The 25,692-nt window shown below is 38.3% G+C and overlaps 1 protein-coding gene across 6 annotated transcripts in view; it reads left to right on the forward strand.

Annotated features, from left to right (window-relative positions):
• Positions 1–25,692, forward strand: part of LOC102495620 (complement factor H-related protein 2) — a 66,399-nt gene that overhangs the window by 31,087 nt on the left and 9,620 nt on the right. For 3 of the 6 annotated variants that reach the window (XM_014590483.2, XM_006155421.2, XM_006155420.3), the window contains exons 2-12: positions 4,337–4,528; positions 4,981–5,157; positions 8,542–8,724; positions 9,590–9,766; positions 10,787–10,963; positions 11,742–11,924; positions 12,031–12,210; positions 14,016–14,192; positions 22,686–22,868; positions 23,326–23,532; positions 24,844–25,014. The exons of 1 other annotated variant lie outside the window; for it this stretch is intronic. In XM_014590483.2, the coding sequence (XP_014445969.1) occupies positions 4,337–4,528; positions 4,981–5,157; positions 8,542–8,724; positions 9,590–9,766; positions 10,787–10,963; positions 11,742–11,924; positions 12,031–12,210; positions 14,016–14,192; positions 22,686–22,868; positions 23,326–23,532; positions 24,844–25,014 (2,007 nt within the window). The remainder of the gene's footprint in view (positions 1–4,336; positions 4,529–4,980; positions 5,158–8,541; positions 8,725–9,589; positions 9,767–10,786; positions 10,964–11,741; positions 11,925–12,030; positions 12,211–14,015; positions 14,193–22,685; positions 22,869–23,325; positions 23,533–24,843; positions 25,015–25,692) is intronic. 2 more of the 6 variants (XM_006155422.3, XM_014590482.2) reach the window with 2 other exon arrangements.

The raw sequence follows: 25,692 nt of genomic DNA on the forward strand, positions 1-25,692 counted from the left end.
TGGAGTTGAATATTATATCCCAGAATTTAATCAGGAAAATTGAACCAGAACAGAAGATAAAAATACATGAGACTGATAGGTTCATGCACCTACCATTTGAACAGAATCCTAACCTGTTTCCTGGCTTTAATCAAAATTCCTTGCTATTTCTTTGATTTAAGTTAAAACTGGTTTTCTTAAGAGTTTTTTTTTTTAATTCAAAAAAATTGCCATAGGGTACAAGTGCTCTCCAGTAAGAGACGGAGATAGAGAGAGTGAGAACATGAGAAAGCACCCCTATGTGGTCACGCAGCAATCCCTTCTCCATTCTCCTCTTTTCAGGATTTTTGGGCACACACACATGGACCCTTTGTGTTTCTCACACTCCAAGTCCAGGACTTGAACCTCTTGGTCAGTTGTGTGGTATCCAGCTGCCTTAGCCACCATTTACCAGTTGGTCCCATTTGTAATATATTAATTGTGTGGTTTTTAATTATCTTGACTTAAAATTTCTTATAAATGCTTTTTTTTATATTCTGGTTTCCAAAGTATGTATATAATTTAATAAATGTAACCCAATTTTTTTAATTAAAAAATAATTTAATTTTTCATGCCAGAGAGCACATAAGAAAGTACCACCTGGGGATGGGAGGTGGCATGGTGTCTAAAGGTGCTGGACTCCCACATGGCCAACAGCAGCTCTAGTCCTAGACCTGGAATCTTCCTTTCTCTCTCACTCTGTCTCTCTCTGATCAAATTGGAGGAAAAAAAAAACATAATAATAAGCAAAGTTAAATAAAATACTTCTAAAAATATAAGAGAGAAAAGAAGAGAAATAATGTCAAGCCTTGTCTTCAATCTCCTTTTTTCAATTTCTCCTTCACATTAGGAACTTATGCCTGCATGTACACACACCCAGTGTGTTTTTAGAGTGTTGGAGCTGTGGCTCTAACTGTGGTAGGCTAAACAGTTTTATTGGAAGATGACTACATTCATTAGTTTATTGATTGCATGCAGGTACTTATGTACTACAACAGAAGAGCTGGATGATCGTGACAGATATTTTCTTTTTTTTTTAAAGAATTTGTATTAATTTTATTTATTTAGTCATTTATTTTAATTTGACCAGAGACAGATACAGAAAGTGAGAAAGCAAGGCACCAGGTCCAGGACTTGAACCATGGTCAGCCATGTAGGAGTGTCCAGTGCCTTAGTCACCACATCACCTGCCGGTCCCAATGACAGACACTTTCTATACAGCTCTTTTGCGAAAAGATTTTCCAAGCCTCATAGAGTAGAAAACTGTAGTGCAGTTTTCTAAAATCAAGAAATCACCCCCCATAGAGGATGGCCACGCTGCAATTCCTTCTCCTCCGTTCTTCTGTCAGGATCTTGGGCATGCATGCACACGTGCCTAGCATGAGTTTAAGTGGCCATATTTATTTAAAAAGGAATCTTGCCAATTGTTTGGAAAGAAGAGACCTTGAATATAAACAATACTTACTAGAACTACTAAGGGGGATAAGGAAAACCAAAAAAATATTTAAAAAGAAATAAAAACATGACACAAAGAAGTGGAAGGACAGCCAATGTTTCAGAATTGGAAGATGTAATTTAGTCAAAAGGCAATCCTACCCAAATTAATCTATGTATTCAATGCAATCCTTATAAAATTATGAGAGACATTCCTCATGGATCTGGAAAAGACAATCCCAGAATTGGTCTGGAACCATAAAAGACCCCATATTGCCAAAGCAATCCTATGCAAACAGAGTGGAGTGAGTGACATCTCACTTTCTGACTCCAAAATATATTACAAAGCTGTGATCATCAAAACAGCCTGGTATTGGCACAAAAACAGACAAGAGGACCAATGGAACAGAGTAGAGACCCCAAAACATACAGCCAACTGATCTTTGACTAAGGATACCAGTCAATCCAGTGGGAAAAGGAAAACATCTTTAGCAAATGTTGTTGGAAAAACTAGGTATCCACCTGCAGAAAGATGAATCTGAACCCCTATCTTTCACCATTAACAAAAATAAACTCAAAGTAGATCAAAGATCTAAATCTAAGACTTCAAACTATAAAATTACTGGTTGAAAACACTAGGGAAACTGGGAGCTATTGGGGTAGGCAAAGACATTTTAAGTAAGACTCCCAAAGCACAGGCAGTAATCTCCAAAATAGACAAGTGGGATTACACCAGATTAAGAAGTTTCTGCACAGTAAAGAACACAGTAATTAGTGTGAATCGACAACCCTCAAAGTGGGAGAAACTTTTTGTAAACTATGCTTCAGATAGGAGACTTATGACAAGAAAACACTGGGAACTGAAGCAGCTTACCCAGAAGAAAATTATTAATCCAATTAAAAAATGAGAAAATAAGCTGAATAAACAACTCTCTAAGAAAGACATACAAACGGCCAACATCCCTCATCATAAGGGAGATGCAGATCAAAATGAGATACCACCTAAATCCAGTCAGAATGGTGAAAATTAAAAAAAAAAAAAAACAGTGGGACCAGCAGTTAGCATAATGGCTATGTCGCTGGACTGCCACATAGTCGACCGCGGTTCGCATCCTGGACCCGGTGGCTTAAATAACTCACGCCGGCGCATGTACATGTATGCCCAAGATCCCGAGAGGAGAACGGAGAAGGGATTGTGGCATGGCCATCCTCCCTGTGGGGTGATTTCTCTCTTTCTGTCTCTCTATCTCTCTGTCTGTCTGGCGAGCGCACGCGCCCTATAGAAAAAAACCTCTCAAAAAAAAAAAATGGTAAGGGCTGGCTGGTATGTGGTGAAAGGGGAAATCTCCTACATTATTGTTGGGAATGTAAACTGGCCCAACTGCTGTGGAAAACAATATGGAAGTTCCTCTAAGACCTTCAAATAAAATTACCATATAATCCAGCAATTCCACTCCTGGGTATCTACCCAAAGGACAGGAGAACGCTCAGTCAGGAAAGTGCTTGCACATCTATATTGTGGCATTAGTCATGATTGTTAGGGCATAAAAACAACCCAAATGTTCCTAAATAGATGAACGGATTGAAAAAGTATGGCACATATACTCCACGGAATACTATTCAGCCATAAAAAACAAGTCCGAGGCATTTGAAAGAAAGTGGATGAATATACAAGATTTATTGCTGAGTGAAGCAAGTCAGGCGCTCAAACAGAGACATTGTATGTCTCCACTTAACATATACTGACAGTCGGCACTCTAGGGTAGAAACTGAGATACTGGAGGACATAAAAGCATGGGAAAGTGTTATGGAAACTAGGGACAAAGTGGAAGGAAATTGGGAGAGGGTAAGAGGGTAGGAACAATTATTTGGGGAAAAAATAGAGAGGTAAAATATTTGTTGGACACAGATATGGTTTATTACCTGTTGATGATATGTAGTGTTCTCAACTGGACTGAACTAAGTTGCATATCATGCTGGGTAAAGTCTCTTTACAATCTAAATGATGTATAGTAATTTACTAAGTAAATAATAATAATTTTTAAATAATAAATTAAAAATAAAAAGGAAAGAACAACCAAAGGGACCGACAGGTGATATAGTGTTTGAAGTCCTAAACTCCCACATGGCCAAGTATGGTTCAAGTCCCGAACATGGAGGCTTGTTCCATGTCTCTCTCTGGGGCACAGGCACACCCTGTCACAACTTCCCCTAAAGCATGCTTACTGAAAACAGTGAACGGCCACTATCTCTCAGTTTCCATGAGTCAGGAGCTGCTGACCTGGTGTGGGTGAGTAGTCGTGAGTCACGCTGTTCCCGTGTCACAGTCGGGACTTTGGCTGAGACTGCAATATCTGAAGACCTAGGTGGGCTGGAGGATCTGCTTCCAACAGGGTTCCCTCATGTGGCTTTGTCAGAAGTCTCAGTCCCTTAGCACATGGGCCTCTCTACAGATTGATGGAGTGGTAGTTAACTTTTTGAAACAAACAAAAACCATTCTTACGTGGAAAGTACTAGAAGGCCAACAGTTGGAGTGGAGATTAAGGAACTAGATCCCATATGACCAGCTTAACAGTTTGAATCCCGGACATAGCTGCTTGAGAACCATGCCGGACCCATGAGCCTGCATTCCCCAAGTCCTGAGAGGAGTGAGGAGGAGAAGGCAATCAATACAGCATGGCCAGCCCCATGGGGGGTCATTTCTCACTTTCCCTTTCTCTGTCTCTCTCCATGTCTCTCTCTGGGGCACATGCACACCCTGTCACAGTAATCATAAGAAAAGATGAATAGAAAACTTCTTTCATGGATCAAACAATTGATCTCTAATATAAGTGCTCTTTAACATAACATTTTCCTTATACTCTCCTTTGTTTTTTATTCCAAGTGAAACCCTGTGACCGTCCACAAATAAAACATGGCGACCTAGATTATAACGCTAAATACAAATACTACCCAGTGCCTCTGGGAACATCTGTTTATTATTCGTGTGAAGATGGTTTTTTGCCCCCCTCGGAATATTACTGGGGTTCCCTTAAGTGCACACAGGAAGGATGGTTGCCCGCAGTGCCATGTCTCAGTAAGTGAGCCTCTTTCCAGTTACGCTGGGGTAAGTCGTCCAGAAGGGGGAGGGGGGACATGAGTGATGACGGTGAGATCTTAGATGGCAAAATAGGGTCAGAGGACGAGTCAGATACAGAAAAAGACCTAAATCGGTATTTTCTGTTATAAGAAGCTGTTTATGAAAACTGCATGAGCAAAACCATAGTTTACCAGAATACCTACATCATTTATACACATATTAAATATACAAACTAAAGCTTAGTAACATTGAAAATTGATTTTCCACTTTTAACAAATAGTAATAGTTTTAGTTTGTTTTAAAGTTGTATGTTCATTGGGGATGTTTACATATTGTCACTTAAATATTGCAAGGATAATTTTTACTTTATTATTTTGACCAAATAAATGTTTCATTTTCTCTTTCATTTATCTTTTTTTTTTTTTTTTTTTTTTTTTTTTTGTTTTTAGGACAATGTACTTTCAGCTATGTGGAAAATGGAAAATATCCATATTTTTCAAAAACCTATGTACAGGGCCAGTCTGTAAAAGTTGAGTGCTATCGTGGCTACAGTCTTCCAGATCAGCAAACCTCGATTACCTGCACAGAGGACGGCTGGTCCCCTCCCCCTAAGTGCACTCGTATCAGTAAGTGAACTGCGCTGAGATCCCTGCAGGTTCATGAGTTTCAGAGACACATCTATCCTAGTTGTGACAAAATGTTTATATCAAGTTTTTGTTTTCCATTGGGCCTCCTTAGTTTTATTTATCTCAAGTGTGCATAAGTGGATATGCAAATTTCTTGATAAGTCAGTAGTAAAATAAATGTGCCTATCAATAAACATTAACAAAAACAGTAAAATAATTTTATTACTCATTGCTCTATAGAAATCACTTAACCATTTAACTCAAACTGATTACAAATGTATAGTCTGACATAGAGCCTAAGTAATGTTCTATTTGGAACAGTACTATAAAAATATTATATTACTTCTCGAACAGATGAATGGCATTGGCATTTTGGGCTGTCTTTATTTATTCATTAATTTATCGCCTCAAAGTGCATGTACGTGCTAGAAAGACACAGTGAGAAAGAGAAGGAGGGAGATGAAGAGAGAGAGAGCACCTCCCCATGTGGGGCATGGTCATTTTTGATCCTTTCAAGGCTTATTTTTAAAATGTATCAAGACTGGTTTGAGGAGTCCTTACTCTAGAACTCTTCATTCAAAGTATTAATAAGGCTTTTTTTCGAATCTCTAACTAAATGAGTGTCAAAGGTATTTCATTCTGCATGTCAGATGGTTTCATGACCTGAATTTTCACTCCTATTGTCTTCTGGTCTAGTTCTTCTTCCCCTGTTAGTTATTCTCTGCCCAGGCTCACGGAGTTTTTCTTACTACAATGTGTTGATTGTCAGGCAAGGTTTTAGCTAATTGCTAAGCAGATCTACAGAACCATAGCTGCTTCCTGGTTGGCTCTTTTCCCTGCTGAGTCCAGTGACCCCAGCCTATTAGATGATGCTTTTTTGTTGCTTCTACTCAGTGAGACAGCCGTTTTCTGCATGAAGCCTCCTCTCTGTGCTGTTGTCTGGAACGTTTCTCAGGCATAAAGCCATGTTGATCACAGCACTCACCTCCTTTTTACCCTTTTCTCTGTAATTACAGTCAGGGGCTGCTTGTTTCCCAGTGCCTGATGGAAGTTATTTTCAGCAGTTTAGTTCAGTCTCATTTTTCTGGCTGGACCTGTTTTCTAAATTATTCTTGCATGGTGTTTATTAATTTCTAAAACATCTTTACAAACTTAGCACTTAACCATTAATTTTCTCTACTATTTGTTTTCTGTTTAATTTTGGCTCATAGTTAATGTTTTTCAAAATTTATATATATGTTGGGTTTTGTTTGATTTTTTTCTCATCTAGAGATAGTGTATTCATTTATTCTTTCCCTGGGAGAGAGAGTGACAGGGGAGAATAGAGAGTGAAATAGACAGGGACACTGGCATCCCCAACAGGGTCTTCACACCGAGAACCGCTTCTCCCTTCAGCTGGCCTGGGTCATGGGACTGCACACACACCAGGGGCTCTCAGAGAGGTCCCAGGATTCAAATCCGGGAACTTCTGCATGTAGGTCCAGCTTCACTCTCTAATTTCTTAAAGTGGAAACAATTTCTCATTTTAATTTCATTTTCTGTTTAATGATAAATCTCTGCTTTAGCACTACTTCAGGAATATTTCAGAAAATTTTATTCCATATCCTTTCATTGTGATTTCAATTCAAAATACTATCGATCCAGCAGATAGTGAAGAAATTCCAGTGGTGGACTCCCACACGGTCGTCTGCTGTTGCAGTTCCAGTCTCAGATCCAGTGACTTGAAAATCATGCTGGGCACGTGTGCATACTTCCTCAAGATCCAGGGATGAGAGGGAGAAGAAGGGATTGAAGCATGGCCTTCTCCCTTGGAGGGTGATAACTCACCTTCCCTCTCACTGTCTCTCTCTCTCTCAGGCAAGCACATGCACCTGAAGGCAAAAACCTCTTAAAAAAATTACTGTTTTTCTTTTGATTTACTTTTTATTCGTGTGAGAGAGGAATTAAGAGTTAGAAGATGGAAACCAGGCCCACCCTGAGAACAAAACTCTGCAGCAAAGGAGACTGAGACAAGAGAGAGAGAGAGGGAGATAGGAATCAGGCCAACCCCGTAATGAAACTTCGCAGGGGAAACAAACCCATAGAGATTCTTCCCTCCAAGTTTATAGCAGCTTCTCAATCAGGCATGCTCAATGGCGCCTTACAGGACCTACACTAACCCCCTGATTTGTAAGAAACGCATCCCGGGGAAGAAATCTTAGATGCCAATGATACATATGAGGTATGTGCAAGCATGTTCACCTAGAGACCATGTGCACATGTGAGCAGCCTTACAGGTACCTTCAAGACCAGCCCTAAGCTCTAAAATCCAACCATTTAATTAATATACAATGTAAATCTCCCATAAAGGGAGAGCCCCAAAGCCACTCAATGCAGTGTCCTACAGAGCGGTCTGCTCTGCTGGTGGAGTGTATTCTCACCTTTGTTCAATCCACTTTCTCTGCTCTGCTGTTTGACTCCTGATCAGATTGTACTCTGTGGCTTAGTCAAGAACCTCAGATTCTCACCGCAGTGACACATGGGCTATCTGTGAGCAGAGCTGAATTGTGGGTAGAGATCTAGTAACTGACACCACGTCTACAGCTAACGGTTAAAGCTAAGTAGTACATAATTTGAAAAATCATCATTTTGCCTTCAAAGGTCGATGAGCTTATTGCTCTTTCTCATCTTCTTTGAACTCCATGAACCCATATGGTTCCAAGCACATGACTATCAGGACCTGCTGTCATAGGCTGCTCTATTCAAAGGCTGTGTCATTTAAGCTGGCAGAAAGATCATCACTTGATTTCAGATATCTCAGTTGGCTAAATAATTTCTAGAGATCTAACCTAGTTTCAATTTTTTTTCTTTTTTAAAGGATATTTCACTTAACTTTATTTATTTATTTATTTAAATTTGACCACAAAGGAACAGAGTGAGAGAAAGAGAAGTAAAGTGAGAATGCAATATGCCAGGTCCAGGACTCAGACCACAGTGGGCCATGTGAGAATTCAGTGCTCTTAACCATCATGCCACCTGCTGGCTGCTGGATTTTTTTTTAAAAGTACCAGAAAAAAAGAACATATGACCTACAGAAGTCTAGGATGCTTGGGTTTCCAGATCTGTTAGACCAAACAGATTTCTACTAATTTCTTAGAAGGGATTATCAGTGCTTCAAATCTTATCTTTAAAAAGTTACCCAAAAGATTCCTAAAGGGTATTACAGACCTATAATCTTTAGAAACCCAGATTTTATTTTTTTTGACATAAGAACTTGATCGATTATGATTAATCTCGGTTTTCAAATACAAATGATTCATTGACATCTTTATATTTTTCAATTATTTGGGTCCTTATATAAATGGTATTGGATATATGCTTATCTTTTTCTCTTGTCTCTTTTAGAAACATGTTCAAAATCAGAAATAGAAGTTGAGAATGGGTTTCTGTCTGAATCCACTAACACATACACTGTAAATGCAGTGACACAGTATAAGTGCAAGCCAGGATACGTAACGGAAGATGGTGAAGAATCAGGATCCATCACGTGCCTGCAGAGCGGGTGGTCGGCTCAGCCCAGATGCATTAGTACGTGACTCCCTGTGCTCGTGCTCATACCTGATGGCACACATGTTCACTTTAACTTCTTCCTTTCATTTTTCCCTTTATGAAGCTGGCATGGTTGCATTTGAAAGACAAGCGAACTTTGAAAAAAATTGAAATTTTTAGTTATATTTTAAATTTCAATAATACTATGGGTAAAATGTCAGTCTACCTTTCCATTTAGGATTTTTTCTCTTTAAAGCATCTGTGATTTAGAAACTAGTTCAGTTGTTCTGGTACAGAACAAGTCTTTTAGCTAAGACTTATGATTGTTACATGTGATTCTTTTTTGATTATTCATCTTATATATTAAAGTCTTTCCTCCTATGTATAAAAAATGTTTTTATGAGGATATGGGTTGATAGTATATAATCTAAGGATAATTTAACTGTTTAAATTTATGCGGCTGATAAATTACAAGTGAAGTGTATATTTAAGATATCCATTTTCATTATTATAATTCTTTTTACAAAATTTTCTATGCTTATTATGGAGTCTAGAAAAAAATGAGAAAATTTATCCTCCATATAAAATTCATTTTATACAAAATTGTAATCAATAATCTATTATGAGACTTTCTTATTACAGAATAGAGAATGTTTTACATACTAAATGCATTGGTCTTTTTATTCAATTAATTAATTTTTCTCTTCTATATGTATCACAACTAATATAAGTAACTACTACTTCAGCATAATGATTTATCATTCTTTTTACATTGCTTTCATATAGTACTTAATTTATTAATGTACACTAATTTCTAAAGCAGCATTTTGTTCTTGGGTTGGAATTACTCAAATTGCCCATCAAATTGCATTAAAAATGAAATCCTCACTTCATTATTTATTAGAATCTTGTGATGAGCCATTATTTGAGAATGCCAGAGCCACGAGAAATTTCACGTGGTTTAAGGTCAAGGACGAGGTGGAGTACGAATGTCGTAGTGGATATGAAAACAGAGACAGACACACCAAGGGTTCCATAGTCTGTGGTGACAGCGGCTGGTCTGACACGGCCTCGTGCTCTGGTGAGTTCTGCTCTTTCAGCCTGTTTCTACTGTTCTCATGTTTTGAAATTTTAACTGATCCAGAGACACTTTTAAAGAACAATGATGAAAAATTAAGTTCTCCCCTAATTTAGTGTAAACTAAGTGAAGTTGGTTTTTTTGTTTGTTTTTTTGTTTTGTTTTGTTTTTAATAAAAGTAAAATTCCAGAGGGTACAAGTGCTCTCCAGAAAGAAACACAGAGTGAGAGGGAACGTGAGAAAGCACCCCCAAGTGGAGTGGTCACACAGCAATTCCTTCTCCATTTCTCTCCTTTCAGGATTTTGGGCACACACATATATACCCACTGTGGTTCTCACACTCCAGGTCTAGGACTTGAACCTCACAGTCAGTTGTGTGGTATCCAGCTACCTTAACCATTTACCAGTTGATCCCATTTGTAATATATTAATCGTGGGATTTTTAATGCTCTTAACTTAAAATACCTCAGGAATGCTTTATTTTCATGTTCTGGTTACCCAAGTATGTATGCAATACAGCAATTGTAACCCAACTTTAAAAAAATTTTTAAGTAAACTTTTTTATGTCAGAGGGCACATAAGAAAGAGCCCCATTTTAAGTAAACTTTTTTATGTCAGAGGGCATATAAGAGCCCCCCAGTGAGGCCTTGCCATTCTTCATCCCCTTTCTTCCATCCCTCCTTCCCACTAGGACCCCAGGCCTGCATGTCCACACACCTGTGTGTTTTAGGGTGCTGCAGCCATGGCTCTCTCTGTGGTAGGCAAGGTGGGGTCCAGCTCTCTCTGCACAGACTTACCCTAGAATTCTGTCCAATGACTGACTATGTTGCAGAGTCCCACGTGAATTTAGGGAGCGTCTGAAACCTCACCTGTGACGTGTTTTCAAGGAGGAGAATGTATCTGGTGCTCCTGTGAATGTGCATCCACACCTCCCTCAGTTTTGCACTGCAGTTAAGCAGTTTATTTTGGTAATGATTAAGTACGTAGTCTCGTTAAATCATTTTACCTTTTCTTTTTTTCTAGAAATAGAATGCAGGATTCCAGAAATGGAACAAAACTTGCTTGCTGACCCCAAGAAAGACAAATATAGAGTTGGAGATGTGCTGAAATTCTCCTGCAGACAGAGACTTACAAGAGTTGGACCAGATTCAGTTCAGTGCTACCCCTTTGGATGGTCCCCTGATGTCCCAGTATGTAAAGGTGAATGTGTAGCTTGCACTTCCTGATTAAGGAATTTGAATTTTGAATATCAAACTTAAAATTTTTTTTCTGTGTGGTTCACTGTTTCTCTAATCTAATACATTAAGAAATACATAGACCCATGAAGGACATGGGTGTCTACACAGTAGGTGGTAGACACCTCAGATTCTCTTATTTAAGATGTCCCTAACCGATTGTTTCTCAAAATGTGTATTGATGATATGCACGGATACCTGGGTGGTGGATGGCGTTAGAAAGACTTCCGTTATTTTTTATTTTGCCCACAATGCCATCATCCATATTACATGGACCACTTCACATTTCCCTGAGTGTGTCTCAACAATATCCAAATGGTTTATTGTCAATTCAGTCTCTAATCAAAGTTAAAAGTTGTTGATTGAATGCTTAACTCAGTATTGCCACATTTTCCAAAAGTTACAATAAAATTTTTTCCAGAAGTTACAACTTGCCATAGGCTATAAAAAATTATGTAATATGCACAACCACATTTTCTAATAATTTTGCATGCATCTTTAAAATATCTGGATTGCTGAACACATTGGAAGCGCTAAACATACCTCTCTGATGCTAGTTCACTCCACAGAATACACCCGGACGTACAAACGTGTGAACATCATTCTTCTTTGATTACTTAAGAATACTCTAACAAATTATATGATCAATAATAAATAAAAGAAGAAACTATCTCCATTTTGCTGGATCTTTAAATTGCTAAATTGACCACGTAGCTATTATTTACCCGGTATTTCTTCTGTAGCGGAAGTACGCGTCTGTGGTCCTCCTCCTCAGCTTCTCAATGGGGACGCCAAGAAAACAAGGAAAGCAGAATACACGCACGGGGACCAAGTGGAATACCATTGCAATACTGGATTTCTGATGAAGGGGCCAAAGAAGATTCAATGTGTTGATGGAACGTGGACAAGCTTGCCTATGTGTATTGGTAATAGGCAAAAGTATTAATATTCACACTTAACAGTATTTTTGTTTTTATCAAAAGATAGCAATTATATTTTAATGATAAACTTTTTGCATGTGAAATTTCATAGAGGAGAGGAGTACCTGCGGAGACATACCGGAACTCGATCACGGCTACGTCCAGACTTCTGACCCTCCCTATCGCCATGGAGACTCCGTGGAGTTCAGCTGCAGAGAAACGTTCACGATGATCGGACACGGAACAGTGACGTGCGTTAAAGGAACGTGGACCCAACTTCCTAGCTGTGTTGGTGCGAACACACTTTTCAAATTGACATTAACAGAGTTTAGTATTTTTATTGTCAAAATATTCGTGGGACCAGCAGTTGGCATAATGACTATATCGCTGGACTCCCATGTAGCAGACCACAGTTTGAGTCCCAGATCCGGTGGCGTAAACTCATGTCAGGCATGTGTACATGCATGCTCTGAGAGGAGAATGGAGGAAAAGGGATTCGGTGTGGCCATCTCCCCTGGGGGGACATTTCTTGCTTTCTCTCTCTCTTTCTGGCAAGCGCACGTGCCCTATAGCAAAAACTTCTCAAAAATATTTGTAATCATATATGTAAAATTTATATTCCTGAAAATGTCCTGTCTTAAATATCATGAATATAAACTTTTTTTCTTTCTTTTTTTTTAAAATTTGCTGTTGGATGCCTGTGCTCACCAGAGAGAGACAGAGAGAGAGAGAAAGTGAAAAGCACCCCCTAGAGAGGATGACCACACCATGATACTTCTTCTCTGTTCTCTTGGCGGCACACAAACACAGCTGGGTGTACTTCAGTTGGCCTGGACCAGGACTGAATCCAAGCTGTCAGTCATGTGGGATCCAGCTGGCCCAACCACTACGTCACCTCACTGGCCCCCTAATCTAAACTTTGGCTGTTTCTAAGTCAATTGTGCCTACAGAGAAAACATAAAAGTAGCTGTAAAATTATATAAATCTTTCTGTCCCTGATAGTTTATTTTGAAAAGTATGAAGCTACATTTTATTTATAAATCGTTACGTGATTAAAATATGAGTTCATGGCCCAGCTATATATATATATATGTGTATATATGACTCATCCATGGTGGCACACACTGCTATAGTGCTGCCACTCAGAGGCTCAGGCCTAGGTTCAATACCTGTCCCAATCCAAATGGGTGCTGAGCAGGGTAGCCAGGCATTGCTGTAGCATTGCTGCAGTTCTAGCTAGCTGGAAGGCTGGGTCAGGAAAGATCATGGCATGGTGAAACCTTGTCAAAAATCAGTATCTCTCTGTCATAAAGAAACAAACTTTAAAAACATATATATTTTAACTAGCAAAATACATTCTCATAGATAGTAGTTTTATTAAACATTCCCGTAGATAATGTTTTTATATTTTAAAATTATGGATTAAAAATCATCTAGAGGTGTTTGAGATCAGGAACACAAATTAATGTGGACACTTGCATTGTTTTCAAATAAGGAATATAGATCATTCCAAAAAATGAGTCTACAAGGTCTACCAGTTCCCAAAATACAAGATATTTTTGTGACAGATATTCACTCATATATTTCAAAGACTAAACATAGGACTTACGATCGTACTTAATAGGCCATTTTATGCAACATGATCAGGAATAGCTTGATTGGTAGAATTTATAGGTATAAACCATAACTCCATTATACTCTTGACTCTAAAGCTTTTTATTTTAAGGAATTATTTTATCCAACTTTACTTACTTATTTAAATTTGACCAGAGAGGGACAGAGAAAGAAAGAGAAAGTGAAAAAGCAAGCCATCAGGTCTAGGACTTGAAGCACAGTTCGCCATGTGGGATCCAGAGCCCTTAACCACTATGCCACCTGCTGGCCCCTGACTCCATAGCTTTTTAATGCAGCCAGTATCAGGGACAAGCTTGCACACAGCTACCGTGTACGGGTCAGCCGCCATCTTCCAAATGGATTCAGCATCGCTGTGTGATGCACTCTCTAAGCCAACTGGCTGGCCCTCTGTAGCATTTTTTATGTAATAGTTGGTTTGATTCTCATAATTTGTCTTTTCATGAGAATATTTTCATTTTACAGCAACAAATCTACTGGAGAAATGTAAGACATCGAGGTTAATTATAATTAATGCAAACCCAACCAGTAAGGTTGAATTTGATCATAACCAGAACATAAGCTACAAATGCAGAGGAAAAGCAGAATCCAAACACTCCGTCTGCATAAATGGGAGATGGGACCCCGAAGTGACCTGCACGGGTAAGCACTTGTTTACAATGTTTTCAAACCTCATTGTTTCCTCCTAGCTCTTTAAACCAGAACTAGTAACTTTGTGCCTCTTAGAAAATTTAATATCACTTAATATTACAAATAATTTTTAAGCTGAAAGGTAATTTAGAAACTACCAATACACATTTTCTAAATATGGATTGTTTCAGGTGAGTTAATTATCTGTAGAATATATTAAACACACACAAACATACACATGCATAAATTTTTTGACTTTAGCATCCATAAACTATGTGTGCTTATTACTATTAGAGTACAATGGTTCTAGTTTGCTTTATTTCTCAGGTACAAAGCCATGGTAATACCTATGCATATAACTATTACATGTCTATTTATGTACCCATGTCTTTCTAGCTATCTGTTTTATCTAATTATCCTTCCCTCTGTCTAATCATGCATTTATCTATTTGTGTGTATATATATATATATATATATATGCAAGTCTAGAATGTATAGCACATAATGCCATACTGATAGAAAAGAGCTAGTTTATACATTTCAACACGGTTATGGCCTCTTTAAGAAGAAAGCAGTGTCTACTGCAGGGAACTACACATATTCTGCATGTGTATATGTTGCTGTCATATAGATGGAATTCCAGTGTTTGTCCTTCCACAACTGACTTACTTCACTTAACACAATATCCCCAAGGTTTAGATATGTTGTAGCACATACCGGAGTATCTTTCTTTATTTTGGTTTATTACTATTCCATTCTCTCTATATATAACACAATTTCTTTCTTTATTCATCCATCAGTGAACATTTAGGTTATTTCTACCTCGTGGCTATTGTGAAAAAATGCTGTAATAAATCTGAGAGTGAAAATAGCTTCAAAATTTTGCTTTTAATTATTTTGGATAAATGCCTAGAAATGGGACTGCTGGATCATGCAGTAGTTCTATTTTTAATATGTTTGAAAAACCCATGTATATGGTAGATTTCATAAAATTGATAAAACGTGCAAATCCTACATAGTTATGAATGGTGTGTAGGAGTTTCAGTTTCTCTATGACGTCACTGACACTAGTTGTTTTCTGTTTGTTTTACAATTTTTAATTGCCAGGGAGTGCATGCACTCACCAGAGGGAGATGGAGAGAGATCAGAAGTACCCTCCACTGAGGTGTGGTCACACTACAACTCCTTCTCCATCCTATTGGGGTTCTGAGAAAGCACACACACGTGCCCAGCATTTTTCTCAAATCCCTGAGGATGGGACTTGAACTGCAGTCAGTCACATGTGATCCAGCTTCCTTAACCACTAGTTTCTGGGGCTGGGCCTGTTTTTTGTTTTTTTTTGTTTTTATTTTTGTTTTTGTTTTTTAACTTCCAGTGTTCTTAAAATGGATGACCTGTTCTCACTGATTTATGATTCATATTTCCTTTCAGGATTAATGATATTAATTACCGTTTCATGAACACTTTTGACATTCATATATTCTCACTAGGGAAATATCTATCTAAGTCCTTTCACAAAAAAATTTTAAGAGGTTTTTGCCATAGGGCATGTGCACATGGCACATCTCAAGGAGGATGGCCATGCTGCAATCCCCTCTCCTCTATTCTCCTCCTGGGATCTTGGGCACACAAGTATATGTGCCTGGCCTGATTTGGAAGCCACTAGGTCTGGGACTTTAACCTCAGTCGGCCATGTGGGAATCCACTGATGTAACCACTGCGTCATTTGTATGATCTCTTCTACAATTTATAATTGAGTTGTCTGGGCATCATTTGTATGTTCTCTTCTACAATTTATAATTGAGTTGTCTGGTTTTCTGTTGAGTTATAAAAGTTTCTTTCTTTTCTTAGAGTGATTTTTTTTTCTTGTTTTTGGAGAGGTTTTTGCTATAGGGCGTGTGCGCTCACCAGAAAGCCAGAAAGCCAGAAATCACCCCAAGGGAGTATGGCCATGCTGCAGTCCCTTGTCCTCCATTCTCCTCTTGGGATCTTGGGTATGCACGCACACGGGCCTCCTTGCATGTTTAAGCCGCCGGGTCTGGGACTTGAACCGTGGTCAACTACATGGGAGTCCAGTGACATAGCCCTTACACTAACTGCTGGTCCCCTAGAGTGATATTTTTGTTTTAAGGCACTCACCAGAGTGACAGAGAGACAGACATTAAGAAATTGCCCCCCACCCCCAGGGAGGATAGTCATGCTGCAGTCCCCTTTCCTCCATTATCCTCGGGATTTGGGGCACACATGTATGTACACCCAATGTAAGTTTCAAGTTGCCATACCCAGAACTTGAACCATGGTTGGCCATGTGGGAGTCCAGTGATGTAAGCATTATGCCATCTACTGGTCCTTAGAAATTTCTTATATGTTGTGATTAACCTTTTCTTAAATATTTGATTTACAAATATTTCATTCCATTCTGTAGGTTTTCATTTCACTATTTTCTTTGCTAGTAAGAAGCTTTTAGTTTGATTTTACCTTTTAGCCCTACTTGTCAATTTTGACTTTTGTTGCCTTTGCTTTTGGTGTCATATCCAAAAATTCACTGCTGATACCAATGTCTTAAAATTTATCCCCTGTGTTTTCTGCTAGAAGTTTTATAGTTTTATATCTTGTGTTAGTCTTTAATCATTTGATTGATTTTTGAAAATGGTGTAAGATAAAGGTCCAATTATATTCTGCTACAGTTGAATATCTAGTTTCCCAACACCATTTGTGGAAGAGACTGTAATTTCCCCTTGTATATGTTTGGATCCTTGTCAGAGATCAGTTGACCATATATGTATAAGATTATTTGTGGTCTCTACACTGTTCCCTTGGTCTTTTCATCTGACTTTATATTTTATCGTTAAAGTATAGAAACACAACTGATTGTAATGTTGATATATTTTGCAAATTTATAGAATTTATTTGTTTAACAATTTCTTTTTATTAATCTTTAGGGATTTCTACATGTACTAATATGGCGTCTGAGAACAGAGATAAATTTCTTCTGCTTTTCTGATTTGGATGTCTTTCATTTTCTAATTTATTTGCTTCAGCTAAGAATTCTGGTACTATCTTGAACAAAAGTGGTAACACTGGGCAATTTGCATGATTTCTGATCTCAGAGTAAATGTCCATTTTTCACCTTGCATACGATATTAGTTGTGATATTTTTATAGAAGAACTTTATTATGTTGTGGTAATGTATGTGTATTCCTAAATTGTTGCATGTTTTTATTATGAAAATATGTTGAAATTTGTCATGGTATTTCTTCCTTGTCATAAGATGTTGAACTCAGTTTGCTCATATTTTGTTGAGCACTCCTACATCTGTATTTATCAAGCATGTGAACCTATAGTTTTCTTTACCTTTATGTCTTTTTCAGGTTTTGGGTCAGGGTAAGAATGGACCCATAAAATGAGATGGGAGGGCCAGCACACAGTATAGTGGTTAAGACGCTGGACTCTCACATAGTCAATTGCGCTTTGAGTCCTGGACTCAGTGACTTGGAACTCATGCAAGGCACATGTGGGAGCATGCCCCAAATCCTGAGAGGAGAATGGAGGAAGATTGTGGTGTGGCCATGTCCTTTAGGGAGTTATTTCTCACTTTTTGGATTTTTCTCTCTCTCTGTCTACCAGGAAGCAAAAATCCCTCTAAAACAATAAGAGAGATAAGAAGTGTTCTTTCTTCAATTTTTGAAAAAGGTTTGAAAAGAATTGACATTGATTTCTTTTTTTTTCTTTTTTTTTTTTTGAGAGGTTTTTGCTATAGGGCACGGCCTTTGCCAGAAAGAGAGAGACAGAGAGATAGAAAGCAAGAAATCACCACCCAGGGGGGATGGCCACGCCGCAATCCCTTCTCCTCCATTCTCCTCTCGGGATCCTGGGCACGCACGCACACGCATCCGGCATGAGTTTAAGCCACCAGGTCTGGGGCTCAAACTGCAGTCGGCTACATGGAAGTTCAGCAACATAGTCATTACACTAACTGCTGGTCCCCATGAGAAGAATTGGCATTGATTTCTAAGTGTTTGATAGAATTTAAAGTGCAGCCATCTATTCCTGGCTTTTCATTGTTGAGAAGTTTTGGTTACTATTTCTATCTCCTGACTAAAGTTCTGCTCATATTTTCTATTTCATCATGATTAAGTTAATAGGTTGTGTATTTCTAGAAATTTTCCATTTCTTTTAGGTCATCTAATTCATTGGCAAATAATAGTTTATGGTAGTCTTTTTTAATCTTCTTTTGTTTTTCAAATTCACTTAAAATGTATAATCTTTGATTTCTAATTTCATTTACTTGTATTTTCTCTTTTCCACATATGTCCATGAAAGGGTGTCAAGTTTTAAAAAAAATTTTGGAAGATTTTTGTCATAGGGCTCATGACTCACTAGAGAGACAGAGAGAGACAGAGCAACAGAGACAGAGAAATCCCCTCCTGGGGGGATGGCCATGCCACAAACCTTAGTCCTCCATTCTCCTCTCAGGATCTTGGGTATGCAATCACACAAAGTGTTGTGAATTTTAAACTGTCAGGTCTTGGAGTTGAACGATGGTTGACTACATGTGAGTCCAGTAACATAACCATTATGTCATCTGCTGGTCCCTAAGGTTGTCAGTTGTATTTTATTTTTGCCTGTTTTAAAGAATTTATTTTATAACTAGTATACCACAATATGATTTCATGTATTAAATATTGACATATAACTCCCTAATAAATTTAGCGGGGACCAGCAGATGGTGTATTGGTTATGACTCTGGACTCTCATGTAGTCAACTGAGGTTCAAGCCCTGGACCCGGAGGCTTGAACTAGGCAGGTGTAGGTGTGTGCACAAAATCCTGAAGAGGGTAATGGAGGAGAAGAGATCACAGCTTGGCCATGACCCCTGGAGTGTGATTCTTCATTTTCTCTCTGTCGTTCAGCAAACGCATGCACCCTATAATAAAAATCTCTCTTGAAAGAAAAAAGATAAAGCAGACAATAAAGTTTACCTTATTAGAAACAAGATACACTATCATTTATAGTCTTCAAACATTATTACACTTGGAACTTTCATAATTTGACAAAGTATTAATGAAACAATTTGCAGACTAGTTTAATAGATAAATAAGACTTTTAAGCAGAAACGACTGTCCTAAATTGTTTATTAGGTATGAATTCTACAAACATTTCTTAAATTAGTGGAAACGATGAAATTGGAGAGTACTGCACCTTCTCCAAGCTGGACAGTGAGAACTCCAGTAATGCAGTGGAACTGGTGACCCTTTCCAAGGCCACAGCTCTGCAGCTTGCAGATTTCAGCCCACACATGTCCATGTGCTTATGGACTGATTTGCTAATCTACTGAGTGTCAGGGTTTCTTCTGATAGCTTCATAGAAATGATCTATGAGAATAACCTTAAGAATTTCTATGTGGAATCCTTACTAACCCAGTAAGAACTCAGGATGCTAAGAGTTCCATGGTGACATCCAGCTTGCTCCTCTGCAGCAGACTGGAGCCTTCAAGTAAATTTCAGCTGGTTAACACCTGATGGACAGACCTGCCAAAGGTTGCAACCTTGAGAACTGGGCATTTGTGGTCTCCACAATGCACAGGAATTCTAACTTTGTTTAGCCTTGTATTCCTGTCTGTGTATTTTATCTGACTGGGTGGGGCCCTATGGACTGCAGAGAGCTGGTGGTAACTACCAACTGTCGACCCTCAGAAGACAGCACATCACATCAGACCGCTTCTTCCTCCACAGCTCCTGAATGCACATGTGTGCTTCCATCTTGGCTTACCAGATGGCTACCACCAGATGACAGCAAAGAGTCTTTCTCCCACAATTCCTTTGGGCTTCTCTAGTTGTCAATTTTACTGATCTCTTCAAAATCAGCTCAGTTTTGTTGATTTTTTTCTATTGCTTTCCAGTCTCTATATTGTTCATTTCCACTTTTTGTCTTTGCTATATCCTTTTTTTTCTTTCTTTTTAAAATTCCAGATGTTGTGTGACTCTCTAGAGAGAGACACTGCAATCCTTCCTCCTACACTTCTCTCTCCTTTGGGGATTTTGGGTCTGCATAACTGCAAAAAAAAATATTTTCAAGTCACTGGGTTTATGACTCAAATAACTGGGTCTGAGACTTGAGTTGCAAGGTCAGCTATGTGAGATCTAGCCGTTAACTGTCATGCTTTCAGCTGGGCCTTGATTTTATTTTTTATCCATAATAGTTTTTAAATTTTTATTTATTTTAATATTTTCAAATTGTATTTTCTTTTTTATTTATTTTTATTATTATTATTCATACATTAAATCGTTATACATCATTTAGATTGTGAAGAGACTTCATCCAGCATGATATACACCTCAGTTCAACTCTGCAGTTTTCTTTTTTTGTTTTGAGCCTATCTACTTTTGATATCAAAGTGATGGTGCCTTCACAAAATGAATTAGAGAAGGTTCCTTCCATTTGGGAATTTAGAAATAGTTTGAGGAAAATTGATGTTAATTCTTCTTTACAAGTTTTGTGAAAATTGGTAGTGAAGCCATCAGACCTGGGCTATCCTTTGTTGGAAGACTATTTATTTATTTATTTATTGGGAGAGGTTTTTGCTATAGGGCGTGTGTGCTCACAAGAAAGACAGAGAGAGACAGAGACAGAAAGTGAGAAATCACCCCGCAGAGGGAATGGCCACATTGCAATCCCTTCTCATTCATTCTTTCTCTGAATCTTGAGTATGCATGCACACGCTCCTGGCATGAGTTTAAGCTACGGAGTCCGGGTCTCAAACTTCAGTCGGCTACATGGGAGTTCAGCAACATAGCCATTACACCAACTGCTGGTCCCAGAAGATTATTTATTACTGATCCAATCTCATTATTTGTTATTGATTTACTCAGGCTTTGTATTTCTGCCTGGTTCAATTCTGATGTATTCTATGTGTCCAGAAACTTGTTCATTTTTAGGTTTTTTAGTTTGTAACATCTATGCTTTATAGGAGCTCAGATATAAGTTCACAGGGTTGTCTTTTGTATCAAACTGGTCATGTAAGTAAAATCAGTCTAAGTGACCCATTGAATTCGGTGTGTACTATTAATATATCCTTAAGCATTGTAGGAAAACTATTAATGGTAGCTCTGGGGAAGTTTCAAACTTGAACTAGCACAGTAAAAAAATCACTTGTGAATATATCTAATGTTGTGTAGTCCAAATGTCTATACCGAATTGAGTATTAACTACAAGGTAATTCTTGGTTGGGCTAATCAGCTTCCATTGATATATCTTGTGAGGGTTTCAATTCAACCGCAATAAAATGGATCATTTATATCTCTGAAAATCATCCCAGTAATCAGTTTTTATTTAATCCTTGCTATTAAGAGTGTCTAATTTGGTTAAAACATTGCAGCAGCAGGTAGTGGTGTGGTTGAAGAACTGGGTCCCATGTGACCGGCACCACAGTTTAAGTCCAGGACTCAGTCATCTGGGAGGCACAAAGGGTGTGTTTGTGTCCAAAATCTTTTTTTTTTTTTTTGTGAAGTTTTCGCGATGGGCGCGTGCACTCGCCAGACAGACAGAGAGAGACATAGAGACAGAAAGCGAGAAATCACCCCCCAGGGGGGATCGTCATGCCGCAATCCCATCCCTTCTCCTCCATTCTCCTCTCGGGATCTTGGGCGGGCACGCATGCACACGCGCCCGGCGTGAGTTTTAAGCCACTGGGTCCGGGATGCGAACCACGGTCGACTACGTGGGAGTCCAGCGACATAGCCATTACGCTAACTGCTGGTTCCCTGTCCAAAATCTTGAGAGGGGAGTGGAAGAAAGGGAGTTTCATCCCCTGGAAGGTGATTTTTCCACTTCCTTCTCTCCGTCTCTCTTTGGAGGGTGTCCACACCCTAAGAAGAAATCTAAAACTAATTAATTAATTAATCAAATTTTTAAAAACATCATAAAAATTGGAAATAATTAAAATAGGTTTTGATAGATTAGGCAAGATTGTTTAAAGAGAGAATAAATTTAAAAACTTCAAAGGAGGGTCAGCAGATGGCATAGTGGAAACATTGCTAGACTGCCACATGATTGACGGCGGTTCAAGTCCTGGGCACAATGGCTTGAAAATCACACCTGGCATGTGTGTGTGTGTGTGTGTGTGTGTGTGTGTGTGTGTGTGCCGAAGATCCTGGGAGGAGAAATGAGGAGAAGGGACTGTGGGTGTCCGTCCCCCCAGGGGGTGATTTCTTACTTTCCCTGCACTGTCTTTATCTCTCTCTCTTTGGCAAGCGCACATGCCTTAAGGCAAAAAACTCATAAAAAAGAAAAAACTGTAAGGGAAATGGTGAGAATATAAACCAAAGATGATAATGTCATACGCTACACAAGCTAACAAGTATAATCATGGTAAGCACAGAGCATAATTATGATGCAAGCATTCATTCCTAAAACAGTTATTTGAATTTTCTATTTATTCTAAATTAACCAGTTAATATTTTTAATTATTATTTTTAATCAAGAAATCTAATCTCATTTTCTTAGAAGTACCAGTGCAATTATGCCCACCTCCACCTCAGATTCCTAATGCTCAAGATATGAAAACTACAGTGAATTATCAGGATGGAGAGAAGGTGTCTGTTCTTTGCCAAGAAGGTTACCTAATTCAGGAAGCAGAAGAAATGGTGTGCAAAGATGGGAAGTGGCAGTCGTTACCACGCTGTGTTGGTCAGTGTGCACAATCGTCGGATAGCAAACGTTCTTTCTAATGGGATTGATACATCACCATGCTCTGTGTAAATGAAAACATGAAGATCTTGTTCATGTCTATTATCTTTGTAATAAAAAGCTGCAATCTAGCCATAAATCAATCAACCACCATTATTTCACTTCTGTGAACAAAATACAGACAACAATTTGAAACTCCAATGTAAATACCATGTAAAATGTCTGTGTATTTTACTTCTCATGATTGAGAGAACATAAGTGAGGGGAATATTACACTAGAGGATGGTAACTTAAATGTTGTAGAGACACAAATTCTTGCAAGTCTCTACTGTATTTTTTAATAATGTTCTTTGTACAAATTATATTAATCTTAAAAATCCCAAATAGTATTTGATTTTATTTTTCAATGTAAATATTTTATTGGTGTGTGACTCTTGGATTTCTGTTCTTTGTATAGAAAGAATGCCATGCTCTCAACTTCCTGAGATAAATCATGGAACCCTTATATTACCTAGATCTTCAGAAAAAAGTCAAAGAACAAATGAGCCCAGTTCTTACCCACATGGCACTAAATTAAGTTATGTTTGTGATGATGGTTTTCGGATGTCCGAGGGAGATGAGATCACATGCTATATGGGAAAATGGAGTTCTCCTCAGTGTGTAGGTGAGGACATGGAAAACTCAAGTTCTGCTTTGGTAGAGTTCATTAAAATGATCTATTTTTGTGAAACTCAAGGAACAAAATAATTTATTATTATATATAATTTTACTATTATAATAAGTCTCATATAGTTTAATCATCCTATTTTTGTTAGTTTTACTGACTCATTATGAAATTAGTATTATTTTCTTTTTTTTTTTTTTTTTGCATAGGGTACATATGCTCATGGGTGAGACAGAGAGAGAGGGGGAAAGTGAGAAATTACCCCTCAGGGAAGATGGCCATGCCACAATCCCTTTTCCTCCACTGTTCTCTCAGGATTCTGAGCTCACACACACAAACTGTCCAGTGTGATATTTCAAGTCACTGGGTCCAGGACCTGAACCATGGAATCAGCCATGTGTGATCCAGCCACCTTAACTTCCATGTTACCTACTGGTTCTAAAATTCATTTTTTTTCTTTTTTTTTTTTCTTTGCTAGAGTGTGCATGTGCTTGCTAAAGAGAGACAGTGAGATAATGAGAGAGAGGGAGAGGAGAAAGTACCTCCCGTGAAGGATGGTCATGCATTAATCTCTTTTCCTCCGCTGGGTGTAGACCATTTCCTGGTATCTGCACTGCCGGAAAGGGGCTCCCATGCAGGACAGCATGGCCGGGTAGAGGCCTGCTCTCTCTGAGGCTTCTCGCCATCTCTCCCTCCTTTAGGGATTCTGGGCACAAAGGCACATGTGCCTGGCATGTTTCTCAAGCCTCCAGGTTCAGGACTAGAAATGCACAGTCAACCCACAAGGAATCCAATTGCCCTGGCCACCATTGCCATACCGAGGACTGGCCCTCTGCCATTTCTTTCTTTCTTTGATTCTTTCTTTCTTTTTTTTTTAAGTGTATATAGTGAAATTAAATGTACCTACTCCTGTAAGTTGTAGTGCTGTTTTGCCACCAAACTTTAAAATATCGTTTATATCATTCCTACAACATTGCTCTTATTTCTTACAGCATACAGTACTTTTCTTCAGATTATTCATCCCCAGTGTGCTTCTTTTCATCACTCATGATTGATTAGAGAAGCATTGGTTATCTTTCCTAAATATATTGACATTTCCAGTTTCAAGTCCTTGATCAGAGTGGGACAGTTGGTGACAGGGACACACACCAGAAGGGTAGCTTTAGGAAGCCTTTGTGCACCTTCTCAATAATGTCAGAGTAGCTCTTGGGTTACTTTTTTTCAAGTAACATTATTAAGTGTGAAAACTGGTACATAAAATTAAATTTTTTAGTGAAACACAAAGTCATTATTTCATTATTTTATTTTCAGGACTTCCTTGTGACCCACCTTCGATTCCTAATGGTGTTGTACCTCACCAGTTAGAAACTTACCAATTTGGAGATGAAGTTGCGTACACTTGCTCAGAAGGCTACGGAACCAATGGGCCAGCCTTTATAAAATGTTTAGGAGGAAAGTGGTCTGACTCACCAGAATGCATAAGTATGATGTGTTTAATTTTATTCCATGTTTGATAAATATTTTAAATTCAAAGTGTATTTGATACAAATAAGAAAATAAGCAGAAATTCTAAAATTTTCATGGTATCTCTTAAATGTTCTGAATTCTGATAGAAATAGCCTTAGCCAAAAAAAAAAAAAAAAGAAAAGTTTGACATTACAAGCTAAATTACTTCATTTTTACATTAACTTCTGTGAGCTTCCAGCATTCTCTGATCTACACAAACTTCTCATTTCTATTCCTGGAGTATAGCTGGCCCCTACTCCTCAGTCTCATTATTGTTCAATCAGCTGCATTTTATCAGCTCTCGTTCTATAAATACAGGCATTACACACGTAGCGACTGAGTTCCACTCCTACTGCCAATGACTAGGTCTTTAAGTGAACTTTTAGAGGAGCTCAAAAGCAGATGTCTACGGTGTGCGTGGTGACATAGTTATGTATTTTTCAATGACTGGTATTGGGTTGTCAGGAAAGTCATGAACATCATGACGATTTTTTCTGTTTTTCTGTGCAAAAATACCCCATGACTTTCTAGACGATTTAATACATGACACCACACCAGAATAATGTAATTATAACCATACAAAAAATGTTCATTAGATAAGCACCAGAAAGTATCAAGACACACCAGAACACAATAATATAATCTGGCATAATC

The sequence above is a fragment of the Tupaia chinensis genome, unplaced genomic scaffold, assembly GCF_000334495.1.
Source record: "Tupaia chinensis unplaced genomic scaffold, TupChi_1.0 Scaffold000453_1, whole genome shotgun sequence".
Taxonomy (NCBI): domain Eukaryota; kingdom Metazoa; phylum Chordata; class Mammalia; order Scandentia; family Tupaiidae; genus Tupaia; species Tupaia belangeri.